The sequence below is a fragment of the Salvelinus fontinalis genome, chromosome 21, assembly GCF_029448725.1.
Source record: "Salvelinus fontinalis isolate EN_2023a chromosome 21, ASM2944872v1, whole genome shotgun sequence".
Taxonomy (NCBI): Eukaryota; Metazoa; Chordata; class Actinopteri; order Salmoniformes; family Salmonidae; genus Salvelinus; species Salvelinus fontinalis.
Genome location: NC_074685.1, coordinates 14293783 through 14312994, shown reverse-complemented (window position 1 = coordinate 14312994; position 19212 = coordinate 14293783). Strand labels below are relative to the sequence as shown.

Here is a 19212-nt window from a genome sequence, read left to right as displayed (position 1 = left end):
TGTGGTTCCTCAGATGTTGTTAAAAAACTTCTCCAGGCATTGTGAGATCTGATAATCTACACTAGGTAGTGTGACTGTGTAAAAGACAGGTTGGAACGCCACCACTCACAAAATAAAAAAAACTGCTTGCCTGCATTACAAACTTAGCTGCTGCCTGGTTGCCAAGGCAACACCCATGTGACTCAGGGCCGGTCAGGATCTGTGAGCATCCTCTAACCCCCTCTCTCCCTCCCACAGGCTCTCTAAGCCAATCACAAGGCAGCGTGTCCCATACGGGTTAAACCTACTCACAGAGGGAGTGTGTGGTCTTTGCTTGGCGCTGCCTGAGGTTTAAAATACCCATATGCTAGGCTAAGGCCTGGTCTGTGGATACATACAGGCTGGGAGTATTGGTGCAAACTCTGGCTTAAAATACCCATATGCTAGGGCCTGGTTTGTGTTCTGGTAACACACATATGGAGGGTGGTTTGTTGTTTGAGTGGACTCTTCTGATCTCTCTCTCTCTCTCAGATTCAGATCAGCTTTATTAGCCTTAATGACAAGGCCACTGTTGCTAAAGTAAAGTGAGATAATGACACCAACCACCATAAAAAATGGAATAGTAGTAATGTGATTAGAGAAAGGAGAAATCACTCGCTCTCTTCCCATAGCCTTCTCTCTCTCCTCATCTCTTTCTCCATTGCTCCTGTTGTTAACTCAGGGTCCAGGGAAGTATTGACAGCTGGAGCCCAGTGAAGATGTCTGGCTTTTCCCTACTAACTGCAGCCCACCCTCTCACACACTACCCCACTTCTTCCCCTCTCTTCCTGGCTCTCTGGATCTCACTGGGCTGGCTATCGCCCACTCTCTCTACCTCTCCATATGCCCTTCTTTATTTCTCTTTCCCTTACTCTCTATCTCTCCCCACGCCCTCGGTCTTGCTAACTCTCCATCTCTCTCAGGTTGGGGGTTCTACTGGGTCCATCCACTCAGACTAGAGAGTAGGATATCTAACCTCCCTCTACCTCTGGGGACATTGCCATGGGTAGATGTCAGGAGGGATCTGCTAGGAGGTTCTTCTTAATACATTCACACTGCTATCTTTTTGTGTTTCCTCAATGAAACTGTACTTTGTTTTAAAAGTGGGGCAATTCCACAGAAAATCATACAGAAATCAAAGCCTTTTATGTATCCCTACATTTTGGAACTTCACATGTTGGTGCTCACTGCTCATGGGTCCTTTTATGATGGAAATGCCCAGTACATATGCTCCCATTCTGCATTCTCAGCTTCTGACTGGCATTCGCCATGATTAAGATTGAAACAGGGCAGGGCTACTGTGGCTCTGGTAAGTCAGAGTCTGGTTGTGATGTCTGGGTTTTGAGTAAGGACACAGCAGTGATGCTTCCAAAACAAAGTGCTCCTGACTATGACCATCCACTTAGTCTCACAGTAACTGCCTTGTCCAACACTGGCACCTCGTATGATTGTGAAGATCATACCTACTCAGTCTGAGGACAGGGAGGGAAGTTTTAAAGGTTGGCGCAGGACAGGCAGTCCTTAAAGGAGCAATCTGCAGTAGCTACATCCATTTTTGGACTTGTGAATTAATGATATGTACCCATTGGTTCTTGAAGAATATAACTTATGAATATAAACTTATAAATATCTCATGAGCTTAGTTCAGCTGTCGTACTCCATCAGAACCCAAAATATTAGCTTGTTTTACTCCAATATTTGAAAACAAAGTAAATGTACCATAACCAAACACTATATAGCCTCAAAACGTGGTTAAAACTATCATTTTTATATCATAAAAATCTTTTCATCCATAGTGTTGTTCATGAATTTGAGAATGGTTACATTTCTCCAGCCCCATCCCTCAGCTTTTTACTGAAACGGGCGGGGCTGACGCTTTATTGTTTTAACTGCTGATTGCCGCTTTAAAAACTGACGTGTTTCAGCGCAAATGCACCACATAGGCTAGTCAAGGTTTTGGTTAAAGTTGTTGAACCAGATAAGGGCAGGGCAGACAATGAGTTGGTTCAGTTGATGGGAGATTAATCATAATTTGAGAAATCATTTGTGTAACATTTAACCCTGAGAATAGTTTTAAAATTATGCCAAATAAAAAAAATCTAACACACTCTTCAAACCTCCCTATTTCAATCCATCTACACTAATGATTATTAGCCCAATATATCAGACTGTTTATGACACATCCTGAGAGTACCGTAGGCTGCTGAGGTGCCAAGTTTCAGCCTGGTTTGCATTAATACATTATGCAGAACAGAATCCCTGCACTAAAACACTTTAACAGCCAACACTCTGAGGCTTCATTTAAGATAAGGGCACACTTTGAAGAAAGATGCATTCCTCTCATTTATTTGTCCGAGAAATCGAGTCCTAACTGGATCATAGACTAGGAATTTAAGGTTAGTGAGGTGCTGTATGGCTTAAAGCCACAGTTCACCCCTGAAATAAACTTTTTTCTAATTTAATCTAAGATGGTCTAAATTAGGTTTAGTCCATATTCAACAATACAGTGAGTTTGTTGTGTAGGTATAGGTGTATGCCTATGCATCAGATGAGACCCATCGGCTGGGGTTAGGGCTTGATTAGTCCCGACGTTCCTATGCTGTCCTTTAGACAACATAGTCACGTTCATTTGTATTGACAAAAAACAATATGTCCCCCGTCTGTCGCAAATATTGAATAAAATTCCATTTGAATTTACTCTACTGGTTGTCCTCTGATTTAGTCCTTTTGGGGCCAGACATTTTAGACAAAACATCCACAGGGAAGTATAATTAAACCGACTTCAAAACGCGGGTCTCTGTGTGTGGCCATCACCATTTGCTTACTCACCACATGAAGAACGTGCACAAGACATAAGTACATGCATGCAATGCAAGCATACTAACTGAAGTCTTGCAGGTGTTTACATTGTTTTGCGTATGTGCCAGGTGACTGCAGTACCAGCATTTGGGGAAATCTGTTTAATAATACTTTCCTGTAGATATGTTTTCTCAAATTCCGAACCACAAAACAACAAACTGCAGAGACTACAGGTAGAGGAAGTTTAAGACATATTATATTCAATTTTCTGGCTTTCCAAACAAATGTATGGCACTAATCTCAGACTGTAACCAGCGGGATCACAGTCGGATTGCCAGGCAAAGGCTTGAAAAGATAACAGGATCCTCTGGGATGGGGGTTCCATATTAAGGTGTTTAGTCTGAACTGTAAATAAACTTAATGACTTCTGGGTTCCTTTCTGGTGTCAGTATTTCTTCAGAAAGTATGGCAGGCATATTATGCCTCTGTATGATCTACGTCTATGGTAGATATTATAGCTTTTGTTTAGGCACTGGAACAAATCTTAAACAAACGTGTGAAATAATTGATACATGTTCATGTAGACAGTGCAACCCCATCACAAGGCCATCCCTCCAGTACTGGATGAGATTAGAGTTTTCCAATGACACCACATACTAAACCCATCTGACGTACTCTAATGTATTGAAATAAAACCGATAACATGCTTTACGTGGCCTATCTTAGAATAACGGAGGAATAGCCTATTCATCAGTGTTTGATAAATTGTTCAGTAGGCATTTGGAAGCTATAGCTCAGCCCATGGACTAATGGTGAGCCTGGCATAGTAATGCAAGCCAACTTCAGGTAAACCCATGTAGCCTGCCAGCATATTGCTCTCAACCTTCTACCCACCCACACGTATCTATCTTGAAACAAACCAGGCTTACTAGGAATCATAACACCTCCCATGAACACCATTCTTGTCAGGGAAGATTATTACAGGATAAAAATGGCACTACATTGCGCGATACCTACCCCATTTTGCTTGGTCTGTTAATCGAAGGGAAAGGCTTCAGGCCGTGGTCGCCGAGGGCTCCAACGCGGGAATGAACAAGCTGTGTTTTCCTCTCCAATAAGCGGTTCTTCACAACGCTGTTGACGGCTATGGCTAGACGGGGGACTCGAGATAGTCAGTGCGGTTCCCTTCACGCCGACATAGCTTGTTCGTCTGTTATACACTGTGGGTGTTGGTTGAAAGCTCACCCAAACAAACGTGTCGGTGCATGCATGAGGATCGAAAACATCGGTGTTGACGTTAGATAAATGATATGCACTTTTCAATCATGCTCAACGACGATAGCAGCTAAGCTAATGTTGGCTACCAAGGACCACATACATGATTGACAGAGACTGTTTTTAATTCCTATGTAGCGCGAACCTCATTTTACACTTATAAGGCAGGTAAATAGGGACCGCTTGCATTAATATTGGCAGAACACAATCTTCTCTTGGCTGCTAAAATAGGCTTAAAATATCCACTTGGTTCTAGACGGACTTAGGTATTACAGCACCGCGCTCCTCTCCGCTGCCTTGTATTTCGCTACTCTCCAAAGACACCGCTGCTTTCAATGTGACCAGCTGCCTGCACCGCATACAGTTATCCTCGGGCGAGAAAAATGCTGAACATTCATTCCTGCATGTCACTTTGTAAGGCCCGACTGTTCAAAATTGCACAATTTACTCGTTGCCTCTTTCCCTGGCGTCGTAAGTGCCATCAAAATCCCTCCAGCAGCTATTCTACTACAGCTTATCAAACGCATCATTGCATGGCACTAACATCATAAATACATCTGCAACAATAATAAACTCATTTTTAGCTACAGGGGAATATATGTTTTTTTGTCGAGTAGGCTTCATCTCCCATCTGTTTTCGCGGAAAGACTTGGTGCATTCTCATGGCTCCACCATCTCCTCTAGTACCAGATAAGACAAGCAGCTAGCATCTTTGATGCCGAGCGAATATGAAATGCTATGGTAAATTATGTTTAAATATGAACGATTGCCAGTTCGTTGATATTATTTATCAGAGATCTCAAATGTCAAATCACGTCCTCTTTTCGCTCCATCGAACGCCTCCCTTCTTCAGCCGTCTGTTTGTGTAGTCTCTGATTTCTCCTCTCATCCCATTCATCACATCTCTTGTCGCTTTCAAAACATCTGGGAACTCGGAAATCTCAGACTTCAGTGCGTTCAAGACATCTGGGAAGTCGAAAAAAAATCGAGCTCCAACTGGGAAAAAACGTTTTCAACGGTCATCCAACTTAGAATTTTAAGTCGGTAACTCGGTTATTTTTCTAGAGCTGTGACTTTTCGACCTGAAGACCACTGATTTGACCCGTTTTTTCCGAGTTCCAAGTTGTCCTGAAAGCACCATCTCTACCCATCCTCAAGCATTAAATTGGCCTACGTCATCACGCCGTCCTCGCACCGAATCCTTCGAAATCTGACGTAAAGCGCGATAAATATGTCCGTCACTTCCGGTTAGCAACTGTCAAATAGTGTAGCAACACCTACCAACCTGCAGTTTATTATGTAACCCATAATAAACCTGTAATAAACATGAAATGCAGTATTCCATTCAATTCTTTTACTGTGGTATGTTTTGTGAAGATAGAGTGAATCGCATGAAAATGCTGACATGAGATTTTCAAAAGAGTCCACTAATTCAGCCCACTGCACAGATCTTTAATTCCTTAGAATTATACTGAACAAAAATATAAACGCAACATGTAAAGTCTTGGTCCTATGTTTCTTGAGCTGAAATAAAAGATGGCTATATGCTATTTAGCAGACTATTTTATCCAAAGCGACTTAAACATCTGTGTGGTCCCGGGAATTGAACCCATTATCCTTGAACTGCAAGAGACATGCTCTACCAGCTCTACCAGCTGAAATACAGAGATCCTATATGCACATGCCTGTTAATGAGCATTTCTCCTTTGCCAAGATAACCCATCCACCTGACAGGTGTGGCATATCAAGAAGCTGATTAAACAGCATAATCATTAGACAGGTGCACCTTGTGCTGGAGACAATTAAAGGTCACTCTAAAATGTGCAGTTTGTCACACTACACAATGCTACAGATGTGTACCGTTTTGAGGGAGCGTGCAATTGGCATGCTGAATGCAGAGATGTCCACCAGAGCTGTTGCCAGAGAATTAAATGTTAATTTCTCTACTATAAGCTGCCTCCAACATTGTTTTTGAGAATTTGGCAGTACGTCCAACCAGCCTCACAAGCGCAGACCACGTGTAAACACGCCAGCCCAGGACATCCACATCCGGCTTCTTCACCTGCAGGATCGTCTGAGACCAGCCACCCGGACATCTGGTGAAACTGAGGAGTATTTCTGTCTATAATGAAGCCCTTTAGTGAGGAAAAACTAATTCTGATTGGTTGGGCCTGGCTCCCCAGTAGGTGGGCCTGGCTCCCCAATGGGTGAGCGAATGCTGTGTGGCGCAGCGGTCTAAGGCACTGCATCTCAGTGCACAAGGCGTCACTGTAGTTGCTGGTTTGAATCCAGGCTGCATCACATCCGGATGTGATTGGGAGTCCCATAGGGCGGCGCACAATTGGCCCAGCGTGGGGTAGGCATTCATTGTAAATAAGAATTTGTTCTTAACTGACTTGCCTGTCTTTTTTTTTAACTCCCAGGCCACCCATGGCTGTGCCCCTGCTCAGTCATGTGAAATCCATAGATCAGGGCCTAATGCATTTATTTCTATTGACTGATTTCCTTATATGAAAATACTTGAAATCGTTGCATGTTGCATTTATATTTTTGTTCAGTATAGTATTTCATAGAAATAGAACTTTATATTTATGATTCACCCAGAGGTCCACTTTATGGATAGCTGCTATATTACTACACTATTACTACTCTACTACTGTGCTTTTTTCTAATGGGAAACATTTATTTACCTTCTAGAAATTAAAAGCATACACAGAATGATAATGGATGTAGTGTACACATTGATTTGTTCAAGTTGCATTATTGTGCAACTGATGGTGGCCACCTTGTGGACATTGGATGACAGTGCCAAATGTGGCCGTTAATGGTGTCTACTGTTATCAAAATCATTTTCCGGCCCGCCAACTAGTTTTCTTTTAAACAAGACAACAGAGACATATTGGCCTTTAGTTTTGATCAGGGCCCATATCTTAATGGATTGTTCTATGCTTGAGATAGACATGTAATAAACTCAATGATGAGGGGGATACAATGTATACTATTTTGCAAGGAGGCGATTGCCATTCTCTCTTTGGCATCAAAGCAGATCCTTTTTACATGCACACTGCAGTATCAGATAGTATCTGAAAACACTGATAACATATCTACTTCAAAGGTATTCAACTCCTATCCTACGAAGTCCGGAGCCTGCTGTTTTTTTGTTCTACCTGATAATTACAGTAATTGCACCCACCTGGTGTTACATTTTTATTTAACCTTTATTTAACTAGGCAAGTCAGTTAAGAACAAATTCTTATTTACAATGACGGCCTACCCCGGCCAAACCCTAACCCGGGCACAGCGCTGGGCCAATTATGCGCCGTCCTATGGGACTCCTAATGTGATACTAGCACAGAGATGCAGTGCCTTACATTGCTGCGCCACTCGAGAGCCCGAATCAGTCCCTGATTGGAGGGGAACAATTTAAAAAATGCAGTGGAACTGGCTTCCAGGTCCAGAGTTGAGTTTGAAGGCTCTACAGTGCATTCGGAAAGTATTCAGACTCATTGACTTTTTCCACATTTTGTTACGTTACAGCCTGAACAACAGTAAAAAGAGAGTGAAAATAACATTAGCGAGGCTATATACAGTAGCAATGCTATAACAGTAGGGAGGCTATATACAGGCACCGGTTAGTCGGGCTAATTGAGGCAATATGTAAGGGGTGCGTAACTGGTGGCAGGGAAGTTAGACGCAGGAGAGCAGAACTAGGTAATAGCCGGAGCAGTTTAATTCCAAAACCAACGGCATCAAGAAAATAACAACTTGGGTACAAAACCTGTCACGCACCAGTCAACATGTGCATAAGCACTTACAAACAAACAATACCACACAAAGACATTGTCACGTTCTGACCTTAGTTCCTTTTTTATGTCTTTGTGTTAGGTTGGTCAGGGCGTGAGTTGGGGTGGGTAGTCTATGTTCTTTTTTCTATGTTGGTATATTTCTATGTGTTTGGCCTAGTATGGTTCTCAATCAGAGGCAGGTGTCGTTCGTTGTCTCTGATTGAGAATCATACTTAGGTAGCCTGTTTTCCCCATTTTGGTTGTGGGTGTTTAATTTCTGTTTAGTGTCTGTTCACCTGGCAGAACTGTTTCATTTTCTCTTCATTGTTATTTTGTGTAGTGTTCAGTTTTTTCATTAAAATATGACGAACACTTACCACGCTGCATTTTGGTCCTCCTCTCCTTCCACCAACGAGAATCGTTACAGACATGGGTGGAACAGAGGGTTAAATACACAACACTTAATGAGGGAATGAAAACCAGGTGTGTGGGAAAACAAGACAAAACAAATGGAACATGATAAATGGATCGGCGATGGCTAGAAGACCGGTGACGTCGATCACCGAACACCGCCCGAACAAGGAGAGGAACCGACTTCAGCAGAAGTCGTGACACATTATGTACATGTAGGTATAGTTAAAGTGACTGTGCATATATGATAAACAGAGAGTAGCAGCAGCATAAAAGAGGGGTTGGCAGGTGGGGGGTGGCGGGACACAATGCAGATAGTCCGGGTAGCCAATGTGCAGGGGCACTGGTTATTCGGGCTAATTGAGGTAATATGTACAGTACATGCAGGTATAGTTAAAGTGACTATGCATAGATGATAAACACAGAGTAGCAGCAGCGTAAAAGAGGGGTTGGGGCGGGACACAATACAAATAGTACGGGTAGCCATTTGATTACCTGTTCAGGAGTCTTACGGCTTGGGGGTAACAGCTGTTGAGAAGCCTTTTGGTCCTAGACTTGGCGCTACGGTACCGCTTGCAATGCGGTAGCAGAGAGAACAGTCTATGACTGGGGTGGTTGGGGTCTTTGACAATTTTTAGGGCCTTCTTCTGACACCGCCTGGTGTAGATGTCCTGGATGGCAGGTAGCTTAGCCCCAGTGATGTACTGGCCCGTACGCACTACCCTCTGTAGTGCCTTGCGATCGGAGGCCGAGCAGTTGCCATACCAGGCAGTGGTGCAACCAGTCAGGATGCTCTCGATGTTGCAGCTGTAGAACCTTTTGAGGATCTGAGGACCCAGGCCAAACCTTTTTAGTTTCCTGATGGGGAATAGGCTTTGTCGTGCCCTCTTCACGACTGTCTTGGTGTGTTTGGACCATTCTAGTTTGTTGGTGATGTGGACACCAAGGAACTTGAAGCTCTCAACCTGCTGCACTACAGCCCCGTCGATGAGAATGGGGGTGTGCTCGGTGCTCCTTTTCCTGTAGTCCACAATCATCTCCTTTGTTTTGATTACGTTGAGGAATAGGTTGTTATTCTGGCACCACCCGGCCAGGTCTCTGACCTCCTCCCTATAGGTTGTCTCGTCGTTGTCGGTGATCAGGCCTACCACTGTTGTGTTGTCTGCAAACTTAATGATGGTGTTGGAGTCGGGCCTGGCCACGCAGTCGTGGGTGAATAGGGAGTACAGGAGGGAACTGAGGTTTTCCCATTCTTCTCTGCAAATGCTCTCAAGCTCTGTCAGGATGGATGGGGAGCGTCACTGCACAGACATTTTCAGATCTCTCCAGAGATGTTCGATCGGGTTCAAGTCTGGGCTCTGGCTGGGCTACTCAAGGACATTCAGAGACTTGTTCTGAAGCCAGTCCTGCTCTGTCTTGGCTGTGCGCTTAGAGAGATCCTTCCAACAGGACAACGACTCTGTACTTTGCTCCGTTCATCTTTCCCTCGATCCTGACTAGTCTCTCAGTTCCTGCCGCTGAAAAACATCCCCACAGCATGATGCTGCCATGATCTGAGAGTCCTTTAGGTAACTTTTGGCAAACTCCAAGCGGGCTGTCATGTACCCTTTACTGAGGAGTGGCTTCTGTCTGGCCACTCTACCGTAAAGGCCCGATTTTTGGAGTGCTGCAGAGATGGTTGTCCTTCTGGAAGGTTCTCCCATCTCCACAGAGGAACTCTGGAGCTCTGTCAGAGTGACCATCGGGTTCTTGGTCACCTCCCTGACCAAGGCTCTTCTCCGAAGATTGCTTAGTTTGGCCAGACGGCCAGCTCTAGGAAGAGTCTTGGTGGTTCCAAACTTCTTCCATTTAAGAATGATGGAGGCCACTGTGTTCTTGGGGACCTTCAATGGTGCAGAAATGTTTTGATACCCTTCCCTAGATCTGTGCCTCGACACAATCCTGTCTCGGAGCTCTACGGAAAATTCCTTCGACCTCATGGCTTGGTTTTTGCTCTGACATGCACTGTCAACTGTGGGACTTTATATAGACAGGTGTGTGCCATTCCAAATCATGTCCAATCAATTGCATTTACCACAGGTGGACTCCAATCAAGTTGCAGAAACATCTCAAGGATGATCAATCGAAACAGGATGCACCTGAGCTAAATTTAGAGTCTCATAGCAAAGGGTCTGAAAACTTATGTAAATAAGGTATTTATTATTAGGTAGTATTATTTTTTATAAATTAGCAAACATTTCTAAAAACCTCTTTTTGCTTTGTCATTATGGGGTATTTGTGTGTAGATTGATGAGGGAAAAAATGATTTTAATCAATTTTAGAATAGGGCTGTAACATAACAAAATGTGGAAAAAGGGAAGGGGTCTGAATACTTTCCGAATGTACTGTAGATCTTATATAATACATTATATAATACATCCAATATAATACAGGTGGTGTAACGGCTTTCGTCTTCCTCCTTGTCTGAGGAGGAGAAGTTTGAAGGATCGGAGGACCAATGTGCAGCGTGGTAATTGTTCATCTTGATTTAATAAAAGTGAACACTCAAAATACAAAAAAACAACAAATGTGAAAAACCGAAACAGTTCTGTCTGGTGCAGACACATGAAGACTGAAGACAACCACCCACAAAACCCAACACAAAACAGGCTACCTAAATATGGTTCCCAATCAGGGACAACGATTGACAGCTGCCTCTGATTGAGAACCATATCAGGCCAAACACAGAAATAGCAAAACATAGAAATACAAACATAGACTGCCCACCCCAACTCACGCCCTGACCATACTAAATAAAGACAAAACAAAGGAAATAAAGGTCAGAACGTGACAGGTGGAGTGTTGACGTGAGCTTTGAGGATAGCATGGCCATGGCGTGACTAACATAGTGTCAAAAACACAACTCAGGTCAGTAGCTGAAATCTTAAATGGTTGAATCTTTCAGTGTTAATGCTAATTATCAAACACTGTTATTACATTTTCCTGGGCTGTTCATGGCTTCACATAAATCAGATATTGGGGGTGGTATTTCACTGAAACATAAGATCCTTATGCCCTGTCCCTCACATCTGATTTACCACCCGACAAGAGAGGGAGCAGGGAACATTGATATACACTGATCTTCCTAATATTGGAGTTGCCCTGCCCACTCCACCAGGACATGGACTCTATAAGGTGTTGAAAGCGATCCACAGGATTTTACAAGTTACATCAATAAGCGATCATAGCTTTCACCTAATCAGTCTATGTCCTGGAAAGGGCAGCTGTTCGTAGTGTTTTGTACACTCATTAAGTGTAGAATTAGCACACAGCCAAGGTTTGGATGGCAGGGACATCACTACCGTCAGCACAGTGGAGTCACAGAATCCCCATCCTTCTCTCCTTATCGTCTCCCACTCCTCTCCTCCCCTCCTTTCCTATCCTTCCTCCCATCCTCTCCCCTTGATTATTCCACTGTTCCAAAACATGTTGACATAGCATGATAGGGTTCTTCTGACTATATAGATATCTCTTCTCCTCTCGTGTTTCCTCTCAGAAGAGTCAAAACTGATCAACTGTCACATGTCCAGAGAGTGCTGTAGGACAGGCCAGAAGTGCCTGTCTGTTTTTATTCTCCAACACCACCACGCCTGCCTGATGTGTTCCGTAACCCTCTCCCCAGTTGGTGAAACCCTCACAGAATACTTCACACTCCCATTCCCCACATTCCCTAAACTGGAGGCTCCTAGGCGACTGATAATATTACAACCATAATCCACAGGGGTCTTAAAAGGGTAGGATGAAGTTACCGGTAGACACTGATCTAAGTTCAGTTTTGTGTTTCCTCCTCTAATTGTTAAAGGCCCAGTGCAGTCAAAATTCAGGAACTTCTAATCAGCCTGTTTGCATGAGCGGAAGTTTCGGCTTCCCTGGTGATATCACCAGGCGGTAAATTGGTTAATAGGCCAATAACAAAGAGAGTTCCAAAACTCTGCCAATAACAGCTAGTTTTATTTTTTTTCCTCCCAACTCAGACCACTCCCAGACAGTCCTAGTAAAATTCTTGCTAAAGATTTTTTTTAATTTTTTTTTTAAAGCTAATATTAAAAATATTACAATAAGGTACTTAATTGTTACCCAAATGATTTGATATAAAAACATCTGCGTTGGGAAAGGGAGATACCTAGTCATTTTCACAACTGAATGCATTCAACTGAAATGTGTCTTACGCTTTCAACCCAACCCCTCTGAATCAGAGAGGTGCAAGGGGATGCCTTTAATCAACATCCACGGCACCCAGAGAACAGTGGGTTAACTGCCTTGCACAGGGGCAGAACCACAGATTTTTACCTTGTCAGCTCTGAGATTTGATCCAGCAACCTTTTAGTTACTGACCCAACACTCTAGCCACTAGGCTACCTGCCTTCACAGTTTGGATTTTAGGATAGTAATCTTTTCCTAGATCTGTTTGTACATTGTTAAGGGTTGTAGTAGGAGACTATACCTGAGAAAGAACCCCTGTCATGTGCTCCAACAGCAACCCCCACCCCTCTCCTTGAGTCTCATATTCCCTGTCCAGTATCTGTTTCACATTGCGAATGGAAGGACATTAGCAGATGACACTTTGACATTCAAGACTCACCAAGACCTGAGAGAGACCCTGTAGGCAGAAAGATGATCCTAATTTAATGTGAAATAAATGTATTGAATTTGATTGGCTTGCATGACTACATGCTCGCTCTACTCTTGCACACTGAGAAGAGAAAGAGAGGGAGAAAGAGGCTCTGACCACTGGTGCTGGCCATGGTGCTGGACTTTGAGAAAATCGATTATAATAAACATGATAATCCCTTGTTAATTATGCACCGCTAAATGACATTCTACATGTGTCAATTTCAATCCTTCTTTATCTACCCTTGTTGTGTCAGACTGGCAGACAGCACCGTGCCATTGGACATAGGCTGGTGACAAGTATTATTTTTAGACCTGGCAAAAACAAAATGTAAAAAAGAAGTGGGCGTCTTTTCTGCTGATACTGCTGCAACTGTATATGACGTCTATAGGTAGCCTATACACCCTGGGTCAGGATACACTTTTCCCCCACGAAAAATAGTTTTACAGCTATAGTTATTGGTCCTATACTTCAACATTAGTGTCAACTGTCAAGGGATGACACATTTTGAAACCCTGGATGCCGTTCTTTCTATTTCAAGATTACGCTGAGCACAAAATCTCTGAGCAAGTTCTCGAACTTGGAATGTCATCAACGTTGCTCTGCGGAGTGCCGATAAGAAGCCATTGAAAATAGATGAGAAGAACCTGCTACAATGAATACAATGGAAACGGTGGAATGTATTAGGATAGATCCAGATACTCTGACAATGCTAGAGGATGATGTGGACATCACTGAGGGAGTCTCCCAAATCAATGATGAGGTTGAGGATCTCCGCAACAGGTAGCAGCCTATATCCTACATCATTTCTGACATTCTGTACAGCCTACTAGAAGTGAAATCTGAGTCTTTTCCCAAAGTACACTGCCGGTCAGTTTTAGAACACCTACTCATTCAAGGGTTTTTCTTTATTTTTACTATTTTCTACATTGTAGAATAATAGTGAAGACATCGAAACTATGAAATAACACATATGGAATCATGTAGTAACCAAAAAAGTGTTAAACAAATCTAAATATATTTTAGATTCTTCAAATAGTCACCCTTTGCCTTGATGACAGCTTTGCACACTCTTGAATGAATAGGTGTTCTAAAACTTTTGACCGGCAGTGTACATTCGCAAAAAACCTTATCCCCTCCTTCGTCGAGATCACATTAGTGTGGATGAATAGTTAAGGAGATAATTCAATTATTTGATAAAGAATTGAAAATTATTTCTGTCTCTGAGCATCCCACTTTGTCGAGATAAATCAGAGTTCATAGTAATCATGTCTTGTTATGATTTCAGTAAGGTTTACTCCTTACAAAAGGTCACATTCCTAGTGAGACAGACAGACAGACAGACAGACAGACAGACAGACAGACAAGAGGTACTGGGGAAAATGTACATTTGCCCCAGTACCTCACCATGTTATCTGTATTATCGCGTCTCTTCCAGTTTGCGGTTGGCGGTTCAGGATGAGGCGGTGCGTCCCAAGATGCAGTGCTTAATGATGGACCCCTCCTTCTCCATGGTTACCGTGCAGGGCGAGGACAGCGGCATCCAATGGGAGACCAGCTCCAGCCGCTGCTCCACCCCTTGGGGTTCCGAAGCTGAACCCACCCCTACCGTCGCCTCGGAATTCTGCTTTCCCATTAATGAAAGGTCTGTTTCACCTGGATTAGGATCTGGAATGGCAGGTAAAATAACCTTTGTCATGGATGAGGCAATGATGGTGAGGAGGCCAAGGATGAAAACAAGTTGTGGAGGAGGACGCAAGAGCCGGGCTGACAGACGGGGACGGACTCCTCTGCCCACAGGTGATGACTTAGGTGAGGTCACTGAAAGAAATTAGGTAATGTCTCAAACTCTGATATGCTCAAACTGTAGACTATTGAGAAACATTTTTGCATATTTTTCCTTCCTCAGGTGAGTTGGTTGAGAAGCCAGAGCTAGTGGAGGTCTCCCTGCCCAATGTGAGGGCAAAGGGAGATGGGGAGGAGGAGGAAACGACAGATCCCAAAGAGGAGAAGAAGCAGAGTTTGTTCCGCCTGGTGTCAGAAGGCTCAGAGATCCTGAACATCGTGGTTCCTCCCAGGCTGGTGAGCATAGACGAGGAGGAGAGCCAAGTCATGGTGGACAACCTGTCTTATCTGGAGGAATCCACCTTCACCAAACCCAGTAACGAAATCATAGAAGAGGTGACAAACACAATTGAATTAGATCTGTAGACCTTACTCTGTGTATCCATCCATTCATTCAGTCATTCATTAATTTATTTTCTCATTCACTTGTTTGTTTATTCATTCACTGATCCATTCATTCAGGTGTTTGAGGAGGACAACGCACCATCAGTGGGAGGTGGAGATCAAACGGTGGAACACACTGACTCCTCCCATCTCACCAGGCCTGATCAGACTGACCCTCCTGGGGCTCCGGTGGCAAAGCAGCCCAGACGAGGAGCCACCAGCGACATGGACTACTTTGAGACATTTACTCAGATGGATGAGCCTGCTCCAGGAGGCCCCACCATGATTGAAGAAGGACAGGAGGAGGAGGAAGCAGACTGTGGAGAGGAAAACCAGCAAGTGAGTGAGGAGCCGGAACAGCTCCAAGATGCCGCACCTGTGACCGAAGACTTGGGAGGTTCCAGCACAGGCGTTAGCGGAGAAGAAATCTCCAGTGACCATCTAGATGAGGTGTTCTACGGCGGTATGGACAATATGCCTTCTAAGAACTATCTGGAAGTAGAGGAGAGCGCAGTAGACAAGTCACCCAAGTCCCCCCTGAAGGAGAGTGGATCGGCCCTCTTCGGCAGCGAGGAAACCGTCCTCACCCCCATCTTCCTCCCCTCGGGACCCCCCAAAATCATCAACCCCACTCTGCTAGAAGAGCCTACGGCCATGGCCTTCCTTTACACAGACCTCTATGAAGAGGCGGTGGGCAGCAGGGAAGGAGTGAAGGAGGAAGACACTGAGAGTATGACCTCCGAAAGGTCCTTCCACAGCAGACACTCAGACCGGGAGGCCAGGGGGTACCTGGAGAAGTTTGTCCTGAAGGACGAGACTCCCATGGTGGAGCTGGAAGGGGAACCGGCAGTAGAGGAAGGCTTCAGAACTTGGGCACAGGAATTGTACACGCTGGACAGCTTTCTCTCACACCCTGATGATGGAGAGACAGAAGGGGAGATCCAGGAGTTTGAGCATGACATGACAGATTTTTTCCGTACGAACGCCAGTTCCTCTCCATCTGATGATCGGTACATCCCATCACTGGATAAAGAAAAGAACCATGCAGAACCTGTGAAGGAGGACAAAAACGTTAAGGCAGACAATGTTTTAAAGACAGTGCAGGAAGCACCTCAGCTTCAAGTGGTTAAAGAAGTGAAAACCACAGAGGAGGAGAACAAGACTCAGGGCGTTGTCACAGATTTAAATGATCCACCACTTTCTGACCCAGAGTCTTTCTCTGAGAGGGCTGGTGGGGGGAGTGTCACTGAGCCCCCCACAGACATAGATCTCTCATACAAACATGATGCTCCCACAGTGGAACTACAAACACTCCCACCTCTGAGTGACAGTGGAACAAATCAGGACGCTCCAAAGCCAGTAGCCCCCCCTAGAAGGAAGCCAGCTGCACCTCACAAGAGCTCTCTGAAACTAGCGCCACTGGCTCGAGCCCAGACCCCAGTTGAGATCCTAGAGGGAGGAGGGGATAGAGGGAAGGAAGAGAGGGAGGAGGAGAAAGAGAAGGCTTCACCAGCTGAGACTGCTGATGAAGGAGAGGGGGATGGAGAGACAGGACAGAGGGAGGAGGAGAAAGATATGACAACACCAGTTGACGGCTCATCCTCATTTTACCAATCCCAGATTACGCTGCTCTCAAGTATAGCTACTGAACAAGTAAAAGCAGAGGATAAAAAGACTGAATTGGCTGAAGGACACAGAACCACAGAACCACCTCAGGCTGAGGAGAGTGACAGCCCCAAGCCAGAGGCTGACCCGTTATTGACAGGACAGGACAGTAAAACAGAACCAGCTAAAGGAGAGGCTGAACCAGCTGAGTCAGCCAAGCTAGAAGTTGAACCTACAACAGGACCTAGCCAGACCACTCCTTCCGTTCCTGCCCCAGTGAATGACCCAGCCAAAGTTGGTGACGGATGCATCATCCTTTAGCCTTATTAGGGGGAAAATACTATGTCCTTTTTAGTCTTATTGGCTTTATACTGCAGCAATTTGAAATTGAGAGGTCAAATGATGAATTGAAGTAAAAATTACAGAACTTCATATTTTTTTCTCAACCTGGTCTCAGAGCATTTCGTATTATTCTGTACGTAAATCCGAAACACTCCATTTAGTATGATATGTTATGGTTCATATGGTATGTATTAATTTGTGGATGATATGTTACAAATTACAATTTGTATTATATTTTATGAATTTGCAGAATGTACAGTATGTTACAAATTTTCAAACTGTATGATATGTAATGAATTCTAGCTAGGTGGCTAGTGGCTAACGTTAGCTAGCTGTCTAACATTATGTAGGCTAGGGGTTAGGGTTAAGTTTAGAAGTTCAGTTAAAGAGTTAATGTTAGTGTTAGCGGAAGGATTAGCTAAAAGGGTTAAGGTTGGGGAAGGGTTAGCTAACATGCTAAGTAGTTGCAAAGTAGCTAAAAGTACCAAGTAATTGAAAAGTTGCTAATTAATTAAATGCTAAAGTTGTCTGTGATGTGAAATTGCAACTATTGGGTTGCTAGACGTTCACGCTGTATGCCCCCCCACCATCCCAACTAACCATTCTACTTTAATTTTTGCCTTAAGTAACCATCTGTCTTATGTAACCATACTAACATACAGTATTATACTAATTTTAGTGTCCTGGATTTACATTTACTATGTAAAGTCTATCAGACCAGGCTGTTTTTTCTGGATATTTATTTTTATGCATACTTGTTAATTTTACCATTTTTAAACAGTAGCACAGTAGCACTGGTTTCCCGGACCCAGCCTTAACACTTTCAACGGAGATTCTCTATTAAGCAGTCAGTCAGACTCATAGGTAATTGTTAGGTTATTACCATTTAACCTTGTCATTTCTAAATAAATATCTGATCATTTCTGAACTGTAAAATAAAGTTCTACCCATTTTCCTCTCCTTTTGTATCTAAGAGCCGCTGCTCCAGATCATCCAATCTCCTCTGTGTTGATGGATGGTGGCCAGCTGAAAAAAACCTGTGTGTGTGTGTGTGTCTGTATTCGTGTGTGTGTGTGTGTGTGTGTGTGTTAGAAATAGGAGGTATGAATCACGGAGGGGGAGGGGGGAATTGGAGAGGTTGGGTTTGTCAAATGAGTAGCCTCTTGTACACATTGATGACCTTATAGGAAGGGAGTGTGTGTGTGTGTTGTGAGGGGGGGGGTCTTAAGTGCACCCCTTGCCTCCACTCACTGTAAAGGGTTATAAATAACCATCCTTGGCCTGAGCCTGACAACCCCCATCTTGACACCAAGTCTCTGTAACCCTGTTCTCTTCTCAGATTGGTCTAGTGAGCCTCTGTAACCATCTTCTTGGATTGGCTCCCACTGCAAAGAACCTTGCAGCCTAAACACATAGTGTGATATGTACTGTATGTTCAGGTTTCTTATTCCACGTGAAGCATGGATGGAAATTAAATATTAGTTTACACGTTTATCCAAGTGTTCCCTGTGTGTCAGCTTGTTGTTGTGGATGATCTAACTGAAGACTGAAGCAGCTGCCAACTCAATCTGAGGAACTGAAGTAGATCTGCATACCTGTTCCCTTTCTTGTATTCACTCAGTATTCCTCTTCATTCTCCTATTCATCATGTTTATGTTCCCCTGTGAAGAGTTTATGTGCTTTTTACTGGTTTTCAAAGGGTTTTGCATTGTATTGTGTTATATGGGGCTATAAAAGAGATTTTGATAACACATTCACATCACTATCAGCGTGTTTTATTTCATTTTTAGTTTCAGGTGAGATTTTAACATTTTGTTGAAAGGCTTTAGTGCCATCTTCTGGCCAAATGGAAAATCGTACGGTCTTTCCCGCACCAGAAAGGCAGGACACGGTAACGCTTCGAACACACCGACTGCGTCATTGCGTTTCGATACACCAGAAGTACATTCATTTCCAATGGAACGCTGCATTTGCCTTGCAGCATTGCGTTGCAGAGGCAGTTGCAGTGCGTTCTGTGTGGTGCATACGTTCGATAAATCGAACGTATGCATCAAATTGTATGAGTGGACTTGACAGAGAGTAGCAAAATATGAATGT

The 19212-nt window shown here is 43.8% G+C and overlaps 2 protein-coding genes across 3 annotated transcripts in view; one reads left to right on the top strand and one right to left on the bottom strand.

Moving 5' to 3' along the window:
- Positions 1-5222, bottom strand: part of LOC129818243 (homer protein homolog 1-like) — a 28285-nt gene extending 23063 nt beyond the window's left edge. Inside the window, exon 1 of one of the 2 annotated variants that reach the window (XM_055873990.1) lies at positions 3835-5222. In XM_055873990.1, the coding sequence (XP_055729965.1) occupies positions 3835-3839 (5 nt within the window). In that variant the 5' untranslated portion in view covers positions 3840-5222. The remainder of the gene's footprint in view (positions 1-3834) is intronic. The other variant, XM_055873991.1, reaches the window with a different exon arrangement.
- Positions 5223-13523: 8301 nt separating this feature from the next.
- si:ch1073-398f15.1 (cardiomyopathy-associated protein 5) lies at positions 13524-18866 on the top strand. The gene is made up of 4 exons (XM_055873987.1): positions 13524-13722; positions 14378-14756; positions 14854-15120; positions 15247-18866. Exons 1-4 carry the CDS (start codon positions 13595-13597, stop codon positions 17092-17094), a joined length of 2622 nt encoding a protein of 873 aa, XP_055729962.1. The 5' UTR covers positions 13524-13594; the 3' UTR covers positions 17095-18866.
- Positions 18867-19212: the final 346 nt, after the last annotated feature.

Excerpts from the sequence above, each read along its gene's own strand:
- si:ch1073-398f15.1 (XM_055873987.1), top strand. The coding sequence starts at position 13,595 with ATGAATACAATGGAAACGGTGGAATGTATTAGGATAGATCCAGATACT. Across the intron at positions 13,723-14,377 it reads GTTGAGGATCTCCGCAACAG|TTTGCGGTTGGCGGTTCAGG; the intron begins GTAGCAGCCTAT and ends CGTCTCTTCCAG. Across the intron at positions 14,757-14,853 it reads CAGGTGATGACTTAGGTGAG|TTGGTTGAGAAGCCAGAGCT; the intron begins GTCACTGAAAGA and ends TCCTCAGGTGAG.